This window comes from Rattus rattus, chromosome 2 (assembly GCF_011064425.1).
Source record: "Rattus rattus isolate New Zealand chromosome 2, Rrattus_CSIRO_v1, whole genome shotgun sequence".
NCBI lineage: Eukaryota > Metazoa > Chordata > Mammalia > Rodentia > Muridae > Rattus > Rattus rattus.
In genome coordinates this window covers 102,538,564-102,553,110 of record NC_046155.1, presented here as the reverse complement: position 1 = coordinate 102,553,110, position 14,547 = coordinate 102,538,564, and the positions used below count along the sequence as shown (strand labels likewise).

At 42.4% G+C, this 14,547-nt stretch overlaps 1 protein-coding gene across 1 annotated transcript; it reads right to left on the bottom strand.

Moving 5' to 3' along the window:
- Positions 1 to 5,755: 5,755 nt before the first annotated feature.
- On the bottom strand, positions 5,756 to 6,709 carry LOC116894044 (olfactory receptor 52K1-like). The gene has a single exon (XM_032895764.1). The coding sequence runs from the start codon at positions 6,707 to 6,709 to the stop codon at positions 5,756 to 5,758; it is 954 nt and encodes a 317-aa protein (XP_032751655.1).
- Positions 6,710 to 14,547: the final 7,838 nt, after the last annotated feature.

The window sequence follows — 14,547 nt, the reverse complement described above, 5'->3', positions numbered from 1 at the left end:
ATCCAATGACCCATGTGCGTTATTTCTTTGGAGGCTCATCTAAAACCTGCTTTATCCAGAATGTTAGAATCAGAATAGAACAGTGAATGGAACAAGTCTTCAAATAAAATCCAGATCTTGGTACTCCAAAGTCAGTGTTTTATCTACTATATGCCAAAGTGCTCACCTGGACTCAGAATGTATCTCCTAGGTCATGGATTCAAAAGATTACAACTCAATGGCAGGAAGGTACTTACCTGAAGCCCTTCAAGGATACAACAGAACCCCAAAGAAATGTGTTTCTTAGTAGTCCCTATAACCTTTCTCATTCAGACCTCATTCTCTTCTGTTGACTAATGCAGCAGCTTGGTAACAGGGAGGAGCAGGCTGGCAAGAGCAGGGAAGGCAACAATAGGAGACGGGATGTGACAGAACCCAAACTGACATAATACAGTGACATATCCTAGTAATGGCCACAGAGAAGAGGAAAGAGCCCTCTTTGATGGGGAATTCATAGAAAACAGATAAAGCATTTGAGTGGAATTATTGAAACCTGTTCTCCTTTTTTTAAAGCCAAGATAGAGGTAACAATGGCAATAGAAAAGATTGGAGAGCTAATGCTGGATCAGGACTGGCTGTGGGAAGCGACTGAGAGTGGCCTCATCCTTTCCGGGTCAGCACAGCTGTGTCAGATCCGATGTCCCTGGTGCTAGCTCTGGTCACAGGCTCTGGGCCCTTTTCATTAACTTCGTGCATCTGGAAGACAGCTTACTTCTAGAATAGGAGGCACCTAAAAAGGGAGCAGTTGATATTATCCTCACAAACCACTGCACTGCTCCCAAAGGATGTCGAACCACAATTACCCCTGAGAAGACTCATTGGGGATTCCTAGAATTGCTGGGCTCTTCTCTGGAGGTTGGTAGAGATATCATTGGCTCATGTCTCACACTACAAAGTTCTCCTGAAACCCGTGCCCCATCACCCATTTGGTTGCACTAAATCAGACCTGTAAGGAGTAGTGCTTTACTCCCGGAAGCTATGAGCAGTTTGTGTGAAGTCCGCTTGTGCTCTGATCGCTAATGCATCCTTGCATTTCCTCTCTCCTTTCAGCATCTACTGTGAAAGACGGCTTCAACTTATACACTAAAACTAACTCCTGTCTGGGGATAGCTAGGAAGGTGAGGAGGCAGCCTAACCAAGACTAGGTCATCCATTAGCTAGTTTTCATCTATAATTACAACACAGTGAAATTCTTGGCTATGCATTGTCATCTGGCTGTGACCTTTGTCATGCTGATTGACTCTGATCCTCAATCTGAAGCAAAGAAAATACTCTCAACTTTTCCTGACTCACAGGGTAACCGAGAGGATCTAACTACATGATTGCGATTCCATTATGAATATAATTGCTTATCAATGTTTATCAACCTCTGTACATAATAAAAGATGATCTTTCTAACTACTTCCAATTCAGGATCATCTGGTTTATAGAGGAAAATCTTTCTCTGGAAGGAAGCTTTTGCTGCAGTTGTTCCCAGCAACTTTGCCTTCCTTTGTTCCTTGTAATATGTTGGAAAATAAAATTCAGTTGTTTCATCCACTTTCAAATTCCTGTGTCCCCTGACTCCCTCTCAGGTTTATGACGTCCTCCCTCTTTAATTATTATTGTTGCATGTGCACACAACTTATTTGATCCATTTAGTATTGCTCATATGAATTCATGACCACGACTGACCACTTGAGATTAAACAACCTATTTGGATGCTCATCCCTGGAGGAAACTTCCTTTCAGCAGCTGTTGACCACCTGTAGCTCTTCCTCTAGGCATGGGATCACATGGAGTTTCCCGTGTCCATATTGGCATATCACCTGGTGATGTCATTATGCAATCTTCTTTTGGCAGCCAAGTTGTTGAGGTTTCATGGGTGCATTGTTCCTTGTCATGTCTAGGGAACACATGTAGCCACAAACATCCTGACAAGATTTTTTTTTTGGAGCTGGGGACCGAACCTAGGGCCTTGCACTTGCTAGGCAAGCACTGTACCACTGAGCTAAATCCCCAACCCCCATACTGACAAGATTTGAGAGTCTCTGACCCTCAAAAATCCTTCTTCCCCTTCTCCCACAATTTCCCCTGAGCTTTAACCATAGGACTTGCATTGCAAATGTATCCAAGCAGGCTGCCAAGGGAGAGGAGCGATCTGTAAGCCTATGCAGCTGCAAAGTCTACAAAGCACAGCAATGAGTGGACCAGCCAAGTACCCGCAACAGTGCAGTAGTGACACTATTGCCCTGTGAATGGCCAACGGCTCTCTGATCAGATGTTTAAAGCCCGCTCAATAAAAAGAAATTCCTGCCTGGCATTGTAAATCTAGACAACTACCTGTGGCTAAGGAGGTCAGAGGCTTAAGAGGAGAACCTACTACTACCCTTTTCAAAATTTGTAAATATATATTTTTTCCACAGTTTACCTCTCACCCTTCAACCAAGAAGCTTCTTTTTGCAGCATACTGTCTTCTTCACATTTCTTGTTCCCCCCACATACCTTCTTTGTTTCTACCAAATTAGATTATCCCTACTCGAAGAATTACATTTAGTTTTCTATTGTTTCAGGCTTACAGAAAATATTTCATTCGTTTTTTGGTAGTAAGGTCCTCAGTCATCTCCATGCATGAAAGCTATTTTCACAGGAAATAAAAATTCTGGGAAGGCAACTAATTTCTTCCTCCAATTCAAGTTCAATCTATTGCATCCTGCCTCCCCTTGCTTTTTGCTGAAGACAGTGATCGGTCCAAAGTCTCTTAAATAGAAAGTGCTGTGCCCTCAACATAGGAGCTACTAAGATTTTTCTTTTCTCCTTTTTTTCGCATCTCCACTGTGTGTCTAGGTGTAGCTCTTGTTTTCACTGACTGGAGTTAGCTAGGAGTCTGAATCACACAGGCCTTTGCAATGGCTTACAATGCTCTGACCTTTCTCTCAAAATATAAAAAGCCCATGTTTTGAGCAATATAGTGACATAACTTAATATTTTGAGAAATTTCAGGATGTTATTAATTTTTTTCTTTATTTGTTGAGACTTGTTTTATGTATGAGCTTTGTATAACATGAAATCCTTAGGGTTTAACATTCAGCACCATGAAAGAAGAAAGACTGTTGCATTATATTAGAGTATGGTGTTTCCAAAGAAAGGTGATAGCAAGGAACATAGTGAGAAATCACTGGGGTATAAGCATATGACAAAAGTACCAATGGATCAAGAAAGAAATAGATACTGATATGAGAGAAAGGATTCTATAGCAATGCCAAGACTTCTACTTTGAGCAGCAGAAAAAGAGCAAAGTTCCATGGGAGTCACAGAGTAGCATGTCTTAGGGTTTCCACTGCTGTGAAGAGACACCATGACCAAGGCAACTCTTATAAAGGACAACATTTAACTGGGGCTAACTTACAGGTTCAGGGGTTCAATCCATTATCATCAAGACAGGAAACATGACAGCATCTAGGCAGGCATGGTAGAGGAGGAGCTGAGAATTCTACATCCTGTTCCAAATAGAACCAGGAGAAGACTGCTTTCAGGCAGCTAGAAGAAAGGTCTCCAAACCCACACCCACAGTGACACACTTCCTCCAACAAGACCACTTAGGACAAGACCCTTGAGTCCAGCACAACTGCAGCTACCTCATGAGTGGCACGTGCCTATGTGTCCTAGTTGAAGATGCACAGTTAGAATATCCCAGATATCCAATGATTGGAAATATGTAATTAAGCCAAGACTTGACCATTTTCTTTTAACTAATCTTGCATTATATTCTTTGAGGGTGAAAATATATGTGCCTTAATCCGATGGTATTGGTATTTCTTGTGAATGTTCTATGATCCAAGCTCCAACAAGCTAATGCAGAATTTTCTTTTACTATTTTGTAACTATCCCTTTTCATGATGATGATAGATGTGTTTCCATGATAGGGAAGCTTACATTACTGGATTGTGCTAGAACCAAAATTCTTCTCTCTTTCTTGGGGGTATATCTAGCCTGTAAAATGATGGAATTCCTTGTATAAACCAACAGAATAATCACAGATCTTATTAAAAGTAATTTCTTGGGTAATTCTGTGATAAAAAGCACATTCTACCCTTGCAGAGGACCTCAATCTAGTTCTGGGCACCCCTGTCAGACAGCTCACAACCACCCATGGACCCAGTTTGAGTAATCTGCTGCCCCCTTCTGGCCTCAGAACACATATGCACTCACACATGAGAAGATCCACATACAGACATGTATGTGTGCGCACACACACACACACACACACACACACACACACACACACACAAAACACTAATTTTAAGAGTCATTTCTTTTATTTCATGCTACTCTATTTACTCTATTTATATATTAGTATTTAATGATTTTTGAAACTTCCCATGTACTCCATCATACACAGAAGAAACCAAAAGATTTTATTACTTTTGTTATAAATGCAATATCTAATTCCTTACAGAGAAGAAGATATATAATTCCTAATTAACAGTTTGAGAAAACAAAGAGTTGTAAAATAAAACAGATATGATACATTTGTGGAAACATGTATTAGGACTTGTCTGAGAAGGTTCATGTGTGCTGTCAGGATTATAAATAATCATGTAAGTTTGTATGAGACAAAAAAAAAGACAGCTTGATATTCCTTCCTCTTCTGTGTTTTGGCATTGTCCTTTTTCTCCCATGTACTAAATCCTGGAATCGAAACAGGGCAGGAGAGCACAAAGAACAGAATCTATTGCAATTATCATTTCTTTCTCTTCCTAGGACTTCTACATAAATCCAGCAAACCGACTTTAAGATGTATGTATTCCAAGCCCCTAGACCAGTGGTTCTCAACCTTCCTAACGATGCAGCATTTTAATATAGTTCCTCATGGTGTGGTGACCTTCAGTCATAACATTATTTCATTGCTACTTCATAACTCTGATTTTTCTACTGTTATGAATTGAACTTTATCTGATATGCAGGATATCTGGTATGCAACCCACAAAGGGGTCACCACCCACAGATTGAAAACCAATGCCCTAGACACCCTTGTCTAAATAATCACATTCTTATAGAAAACATAAGGGTTTTTGCATTATACAAAGAAAGAGCCGTATGACATAAGGAAAATTCAGAAGATACGTCGCATGCTATTCAAAGTGTTTCATGAGAAAAGTTAGCTGTGAAGACACTGAAGTGAACAGAAGTCAAAGAATACACAGGCTGGCTAAGTTAAAAAAAAAAATACAACCTAATAAGCAAGGCTGTCTGTGGTAGAATCTGTAGTTCTGGAATGTTAGAAACCCCAACAGTGGGAAAGTTCTGTCTGACTCCGGACCCCAGCTGTCAGTGAGTGATGAGGATTTTCTTCATTGGTGCACTGTTGACGCTCGCCCAGGTCCTAAGTTGATAGATTATTTAAAGCTTCACATTTCATGGACTGGGCTATAAATCAGACCCTCAGCTTCTCATGAGCGAGTGAGCTTACAAACATTATTGACTTTATTTGCAGTCTAAAGAGGTCAGTAGGTCATGACTCTGTCATGTCATTACCAAAGGACAGGAGTGATAATTCCAAAATGTAAACAAGTTTGAATCCAGGCAGGTGTCATTTGTCAATGGCTACTCATTTTTTTTAAAAAAAAATCTCATTAAGATAAAAGTAAACATGAAGATCTTGGCATTCCTCTACTTCCTATCACACATGGCTTCCAATTCCAATAAACATCCTACACCCTTCTTCAATTATCCCTCACTTTCCTTTTAAGTCCTTTCTGAGGAACAGTCCTAAGACGCGCTCTCGAATCTGCTTAGTCTTGACACCGTAGATGATAGGATTGACCATGGGTGGGAAGAGCAGATAGAAATTAGCAAGGAGTATGTGGACATGGGGAGCAGCTCGGCGAGCCACACGATGCATGACTGAGGAGATGACTACAGGTGTGTAGAAGGCTAAGATGGCACCTATATGAGACACGCATGTCCCAAAGGCCTTGTAGCGAGCCTCCTGGGAGGCAAGCTGGAGAACAGCACGAAGGATGAAGATGTAAGACAGGATAACAAAGAGCAGGTCCAGCACCACAATAAACATGGCCACAGCAATGCCATAGATATTGTTGAAGCGGGTGTCCCCACACGCCAGCCTCACCACGGCCATGTGTTCACAGTAGCAGTGGGCGATCATCACACCGCGACAGTAGTGGAAACGTCTGAGCAGAAAGGGGAGTGGAGTCATTAATGTCACAGCCCGAGTCACAGCAGCCAGGCCAATCTTGATGATGAGGGGCTTGGTCAGGATCGTGGTGTAGTGCAGGGGTTTGCAGATGGCAACATAACGGTCAAAGGCCATGGCCAACAGCACCGCTGACTCCATGATAGCAAAGGAATGGAGAAAGAACATCTGGATAAGGCAGGCATGGAAATTGATTTCCTGATCCCTGAACCAGAACAGGGCAAGCATTTTGGGCAGGGTTGAGGAGGAAAGGACCAGATCTATTGCCGCCAACATGGACAGGAAGAGATACATGGGCTCATGGAGGGCTGCATCAACCCGAATGATGAAAAGGAGGGTGCAGTTGCCAAGAACAGCCAAGGTATAGGCTGAGCAGAAGGGGATGGAGATCCAAATATGTAAGTGTTCTAGGCCCGGGATACCCATCAATAAGAAGGCCACTGGGTGGGTTGAGGTGATATTATTAACCAACATGGTTGCTGGGAATTTTTTTCTTCTTCCAATTTACTTCCGCAGAGCCCTTCTAAAGAGGATCCAACATCAGCAGAGTCAGTGTTCAAATTCAAATCCCAATCATTTATGAAACAAAATTAGCCCTTCTTCACATGCATGAGTCTTCAAATAAACAACAACAAAAAACATATCAAAAAAATTGCACAAGTGGCTCATACCTTCAAGATGATAACAAAATCATCTACCATCAGGATATCTGATATTACTGCAGGGAGTGCCAAAAGCAGCCTTTTTATGGTCATTAGTCTAAGGCCATCTGGAGTACAGAGGGAGTTCAAAAGCATTTCTATTAAAGATGTGGATTTCTGCTTTCATATTACAAAAAATTCACTTTGTTTCCTCAAGTTCTTACTGCTTTCCCAACTCCAACTACATCCCTAAATACAAAAGGTTTCTTTCTGAAATAATAAACTTAATATATAAAAAAAAAAGCAAACGTCTCAGTTCTTCCTTAATTTGCTTATCTGTAAGTTGGGCTTGCTTGCTTGCTTTTATTTGCTGTGCCGATGATTAAAACTAGGGCCTTGCACAGACGGAGCATGCATTCTACCATCGAGGTGCATCTCAAATGCTCTTTTTACATTTTACTTGAGGTCAGATGTCACTAAATTGCCCAAGCTGGCCTTGAACTTGAAATCCTCCAGCCTCAAGTTCTGTAGTAGTTGGGCTTTAGACCTGATCCACAAGACCCAGCTCCTGTTATATAAATTCTATTGATTCTATTGAACGCACAGAAACCTCTGCCACCAGTATCTTTCCCACAGCTAAGAAGAACGTGAGGAATCTTTTTGTGCCTTTTTGTGTACCTTGATTTCCATCTCTAGTTCTTCCTTTCACCCCATTTCTTGCTAGATTTCATGACATTCAGAAGACGTATTCAACCCTTCTGATCTTTGGCACTATTATTCTTCCTACTGGAACCCTTATCCTCTTTTTTCCCCATGTTTTTTATCTCCTTTGAAAAATGCTTAAACAGAGATCAGGTGTGATGGCACATGCCTTTAATCTCAGCCCTCAGGAAACAGAGGCAGGCAGATTCAAGGCCATCTGGTCGTCAGAGTGAGTTACAAGATAGCCAGGACTATACAGCAAAGCTCTGTCTTGAGGAAAGAAAGAAACAAACAAACAAACACGGGCAGGCCGACCAACAGGCAGTCAGACAGAAACAAACAAACAAAAAACAAAAGAGAAAAAGAGAGAAGAGGGGAGGAGAGGGGTGGAGTGAGGGAGGGATGAAGGGAGAGACAGAAGGAGAGGAAAGATGCTCAAACATAGCTAATAATTAGTCAAGTACTTGCCCAGCACATAAAAGGTGCTAGCCTCAATTCCCTACTACCAGAAAATTCTTAAACATTTTACCAAAACACATGGTCCCTTTTCACCTTTTTTAGGGATAGTCTAAAACACGTCTTTTGAGGATTTTGAGATTATCATGGTAAAGCAGCATAAATCTGATGCATTGAATGTGCTCAGTAAATGTGGGTATCTTTTTGAGTCAGGAAAACTAATGGTTCTTAATTATTAATGGTTACATAGCTTGGAATTGTCAAAGTTAAATCTGGGGCTATTAGAGATTAGTTGTAAGGAATTTGAATGAAATGTGCACGAAATTTGGTGATTCTGGAAAGTGTTCTAGTAAGGGAGGTGCTCTGTCTCAAAAAGACAAGTCTCATTTCTCTCTCCTACATAGATTCTGGCATTTAAGGTATGTATGATAGCAATAAGATATTGTGAGAGTGGGTATAGAAAACCCAGAGGAGAACAAGAAGTTCTGAGAAAGCTCACAGGTTACATGGCAGTAGAAAGGAGGGAGGAGTGAGAGGGCACGGGGAAAGGGCATGGGAGGAGTGAGGAGAGACACATACAAAATAAGTTTTGTTTGTCAAACATGTTAGAATAAAACCTTGTACTTTTTAAGCTAATAAGAAAATCTTAGGCAAAAAAAAATAGTAATTACATTTCAAATAAATTTTATTTCTTATAAATAAAAGTGGAAATAAAATACTGGAATGGAAAAGAAACCAACTCTTGTCTAAAATGTTTCTCAGCATCAGTGGTTTCATTGCCTTTTATCTTCTTTGGTCTAGTTCCCCTCAATTCTGATTCCTTCCACAGTAAACCTGGTTTAAATTTTTGATTGCTAAATTATAATCAGGGAGAAAATCCTCAGCTACTGTTGTCATGGTTAGAGAACATAGATAATGACCATGAACTGGATATTTTTTTTAAAAACCAGAAGAACTTTTAATCTTCAACATTTACATCATAAAAAATGATAACTGTTTGAGGAAATTGGTGTTCTTAATCTGATTTGAACATTAGTCCATGTATGCAGTCTGAAACCTCATATGGTTCCCCACAAGTATCCATGTTTTATTTTGGGAGACAGTTAAAAATAAATTTTAAAACATTCACTCTCTATTTCCTCATCTCTCGTGTAGCTCTCGATCCCTCCGACTTACTCTCTGAGACAGTCTTGCCTTTGTCTTATCTTCTCACCCCTCTGTCCTTCCCCCCTCCTTATTATTTATAGTCTCACACTTGTCTGCTTGATCTCTTAGAAATTTCACCATGCATACTCAGGGAAGCTGAGTTCCAGATTGTATACCCTTCTCCCGTTAGACCAGCCACTTAGATGGTCCACAGGAGTTCCAAAACAAACCTTGTTTTCTCCCTACCAACTATTTCCTCTGCCTGTGCTTCCTAGATCCATGCACATCACTTCTGTCCACAGCTAGGTGGGAACGTCGGGTAAGCCTTCATGCACTCTCCTCTTCCTCTCCGTCTGTCCATCTATCATATAGTCACGTGACAAACATGTCTCAGTGTCTGCTTGTCTTTTGCCAGTCCGCTTGCTTAAATCACCATCATCTTGTGTCTAAACAAGAAAAGCTTCCTAACTTCTCTCTGTAGCATGACTCCTGGACCCTCTCTAATAACCCTTTCTCTTTACCCTACCATTTTAGAAAGCAAATCATGTCACCCTTGGCTTTAACCAGAACCTCCATCAGCTTCCACAGGACTTAGGATGGACTCTCTATCCCAAATCAGGCTATGAAAAGCCTGCATTGTCCGATCACTCCTTCAGCCACACTCCTCCCACTACCCTACAGCCATGTACCCTCCTGCCAGATGCCACAGCCTAAGGATCTCTTCCCAACCTGAAAAGACCCTCTCTCACATCTCACTGCTCCTCTACCTATCCCTTCCCTCATTGACTTATCATCTCTTGCCTGAGTCACTATTCATCCTCACCTCCATTTTCTCAACCTGTCATCTCAACCCCTACTCAACCTATCCATTGCAATGTGACTGCTTTATCTATTTTCTTTTCCAGTTAAAGACTGCTAACAGGGTCCCATTGCTACAAAAAAAAAAAAATCAAAACCACTAACCACACCTACAAATTCTTTCTGCCAGCACCTATCAGCCTCACTCCTGTTCTCTAAATATTCACCCTAGGTTCAACCATGCTGGATTCTCTGCCCTCTCCTCAAATAGTCACATGTATAATTTAACAGATTGAACTGCAATATTTTCCTTAGTTCTCTTTCCTGCCTGGCCAAGATCCTGCCATATTCATTGAAACACCCTCCTGATCTCCCCCAAGGAGACTTGCTCAGTCATTTCAATAGCAGCTTATTACAGGTTCTCAACCTTCCTTTAACACAACACAGTTCCTCATGTTGTAGTGATCCCCCAACCATAAAATTATTTTCATTGTTACTTCATAACTGTAAGTTTGCTATTGTTGTGAGTTGCATTGTAAATATCTGATATGTAACCCTTGTGAAAGGGTTGTTTGACACCCCCCTCCCAAAGGGGTTGCGACCCACAGGTTGAGAACCACTATGTTACATGCTGCACCAAAAATACCATGAGAGTGCCATCGTTGCTAGTTTCACTTGTGTCTGTAGATCCACAGTAGTTTGTATGGTTCACACCTCACAGCCTGTAATTCAATTCAGAACTCATAGACTCTACTGAATATAGTTGATACTTTAAGGACATTTTTAAATAAATGCATGGATGTCTTCCTTTTCATAAAGAAACTTGCCTTCTCTCAGATCATCATCTAACCCAAACCTAGACCTTCCTCCACTTCTGTGTGCACAAATGTGTGTGGGGTGTGGGGGTGTGGGGGTGTGTTTGTGTGTGACTATATGTGTTTCTTGTGCCTTTTCTTAGATTATTTTTCTGATGTTTGTTAATTTTGTTTGGTCCTATATGGTTCATTCGTTTTTATTTAATCTTACTGTATTTATCATCATCACCATCATCATCATCATCTTAGGTGCCTGTTTGTTTTTTAGTAAGAGAGAGATAGAGAGGGCGTGGATTTGTGTGGAAGAGAAGAAGAGAGGAGCTGGGAGGAGCTGGAGGATGGTAGTATTACCCCAAGGCTATATAGATCTGTGAATTGTCCCCAAAACACAAGTTAAGGGTGGACTGCGTGAAAGCGCTGTGATGGCCCCATGACAGCAGGATTATCTCTTGTATCTGTGGACATCGTGAGGCCCCGTTAGGCTCTTTTGTATCTGTGGACACCATGAGGCCCCTTAGGCACTTGACAGGTAGTTACTGACTAGAGGAAAGTGTATCCTCTTGCTTACCCTGTCACCCCACCCTAAATGAATGTGCGGCTTCTGTTCCAAGCAGACTCTGCTCTTCCTGGGTGACTTGTCTCTCTTATACACTCCTGATGCCTTCATATATATATATATATATATATATATATATATATATATATATATATATACACTCCTGATGACTGCCACTGGCCCTCCTCTCTCTTTCCCCTCACAACTCAGTCTCAGTCAGTATATTCTAACTAATAAACCCAGAAGTCATCAACCTTTGCTCCTTTTAGCTTTGAAGAAAACTTACCTCCGGTTCCAGTCACAGTCTTTGCCCGTCTCCTCCTGTTTAAAACAATTAGCCCAGCTTGGCGTGGGTGGTTTTTCCAGTCTTTCGATGCCACTGAGAAGACTGTGTCCCTTTCCTGCCTCCTCCCCAAGGATATCATCAAGGAGACAAAGGGAACCTGTGTGGTTTCTCTGTCTCCCCCAGAGTCATGGCTGAGAGCAGCGAGGCAGCAGGATCGTTTGCCTTGCTCATTACGTCTTTACCTAGAGAAAATCTTAGAATGACAGATTTGGAGAACTATACCATCATGGAGGGGGCACGCTTCAGACCTAAGCCTCGTTTCCACATCTTTCCTACAGTATTCTAGAACTGTGGCAATAGGACCACCCTGTGGAGACAGGACTGCTTGTGGCTGAACCCTTTAATGAACCAGATGTCCCACTTGTCCTTCCCAGTGTCTTATCTCAGCCACTTTGCAGCAGCTATGAGTGAGACAGGGCCTGAATGTGGAGAGGAAGGAAAGCAACAGTGACAAGAAGGGAGAAATTATAGGCGTGGGCTAGGTTACTAAGCCAGAGGTTTCTGGTGGTGGACTCTAAAAAGCACCCCAAAATGGGCACGTGCCTGGGAGGCAGGTAGAGACTTCTAATAAAGGCATAATGTGGGATCTGAAGCCCATAGAACACAAAGCATAAGAAGATAGAAAGATGTCCTAGTAGCCAGAAGTGTGCTGGCATGAGTGACAACAGAGAGGTGAGGTAGTGCCTAAAGCAGGAAGAAGTCATCTGTTTGGATCTGAGAAGAAAGGAAGAGTGATGCTAGGCTCTGTCACTCCAAGACACTGTCCCTCAGCCTTTGGGTGCTATTTCTGCCATTGTTCTGATTGATCCTGTTCTCTGTTCACATGCCCTGGCCTCTGTTCTTCCTCTGTTCTGGCCCCTAGATAATCTGCCAAGCCCCAACCCCACCCCTAGAGGCTAGCTGGTCCCAGCACGAGTCCCCTCCAATCAGTCTATGTCTACTGCCTCAGGCCCAGCCTGCTCTCACCCTCAGCCTGCAGCTCCACTCACTCCTGGGAGTCACAGGAAAGCAGTGTCATGCTCCTCTCTCCATGAGAGGAGATGCACAGAAAAGCCTGGATATATCCTCAGTCAACTTCCCTTCTCCCAAAAGAAAAAGGGAGCAGTGGGCTCTTGTCTCTGAGGAACGTACTAAGCAGACCTCATGACAGGCACTGACCTCTCTGGGGCTAAAACAGACCTCATGATAGGCACTGACTTCTCTCTGGGGCTGAAACAGACCTCATGATAGGCACTGACTTTTCTCTGGGGCTGACTCAGGACTTTCTAGGCTTTGCCAACCACACACTCTGACCACTCTGTGACTGTCACATCCAGTCTTGCTTCTCCCTGGAGGCAGTGGCTGACCTGATTGCAGTGAGGTAATGAGTATGCCTCTTTCTGCCCTCCCTTGGTGCCTGCTGAGATCTACAGCCTCTCCAGAGTACAAGAAAGGCTGGCATGGTGCTTGCTCCTTGTGGCTGAGGAAGAGAGGGTTGTTTGTTCATAAGAGGAAGGTTATCTGTGGCTGTTATATTTGATTGCTAGTTGTTGGGTATGTTGGTTTATTTGTTTGTTTGTGGCGTGGTTGTTTCCCACTGAGCTATAATTTGAGGTTGGGGGTGGGGGACCTGGGTTTGAGTCCTAGATTGTAAGCTCAGCAAGGCATTTAACCTCTTCATTCCTTAGATTGTTTCTTTCCTGTGATCTCAGTACCCAGTCCTTTCTACCTTACAGGATTCAAGGGAGGATCCAATGACATCTTTATGGAATAACAAACTATGCTACTACTATTCAATAATCATTAATCTTTAATATTATCAAAGTATTAACACAGAAACACATCCAGGACTGGTCTTAGAGTCTGCTACTGTGTCATGGTCCTAAGAAGAGAAGTTGGGGTTCAAGTGAGCCTCTGTACCCCTAACATCAAAGCATCTATATTCCTCCCTGAGGCATCTCAGCCACTTCTGTTGAGATTGTGTCCTGCTGACATGCACTCCCCGCCCTGCGGGTGCCCTAACTTCCACCCTCATGAATGAGAATACACCTCTCTTGAGCCTGTTGTCTCCAGGCTACATTGACCTGACAGGACATCTGCACAAGGACCCCCATTGTTAAGGTCTGAGTAAGTCTCAGTGGACAGACTGTGAAAAGTCAGTAGAACTTGAGTTTTACAAGCAAATATTACAGGCATCGAAGGTAGAAGACAGCCAGGCTGGGTCCGTCACATCCACCAGCACACACAGGGCTACAATTTTTTCACATCTTTATCAACATTGTTTTCTCAGTTTTGATGCAGCCAGTCAAATGGGTGTGCAGTGGAGTCTTGCTGACTCTTGATGATTAGTGATGTTGGGCATCTTTTCAAGTGGTTATTAGCTGTTTATATATCCTCTGGGGAAACATGCCTATTCAAAATGTTTGCCTTATCATCCTGAGTGAGGTAACCCAATCACAGAAAAACACACATGGTATGCACTCATTGATAAGTGGCTATTAGCCCAAATGCTTGAATTACCCTAGATGCACAGAACATATGAAACTCAAGAAGGATGACCAAAATGTGAATGTTTCACTCCTTCTTTTAAAGGGGAACAAGAATACCCTTGGCAGGGAATAGAGAGGCAAAGATTAAAACAGACACAGAAGGAACACCCATTCAGAGCCTGCCCCACATGTGGCCCACACATATACAGCCACCCAAGTAGACAAGATGGATGAAGCAAAGAAGTGCAGGCCAACAGGAGCCGGATGTAGATCGCTCCTGAGAGACACAGCCAGAATACAGCAAACACAGAGGCGAATGCCAGCAGCAAACCACTGAACTGAGAATAGGACCCCCGTTGAAGGAATCAGAGAAAGAACTGGAAG

What these genes read in the sequence shown, in the direction of transcription:
- LOC116894044 (XM_032895764.1), bottom strand. Translation starts at nt 6,709, where the DNA reads ATGTTGGTTAATAATATCACCTCAACCCACCCAGTGGCCTTCTTATTG.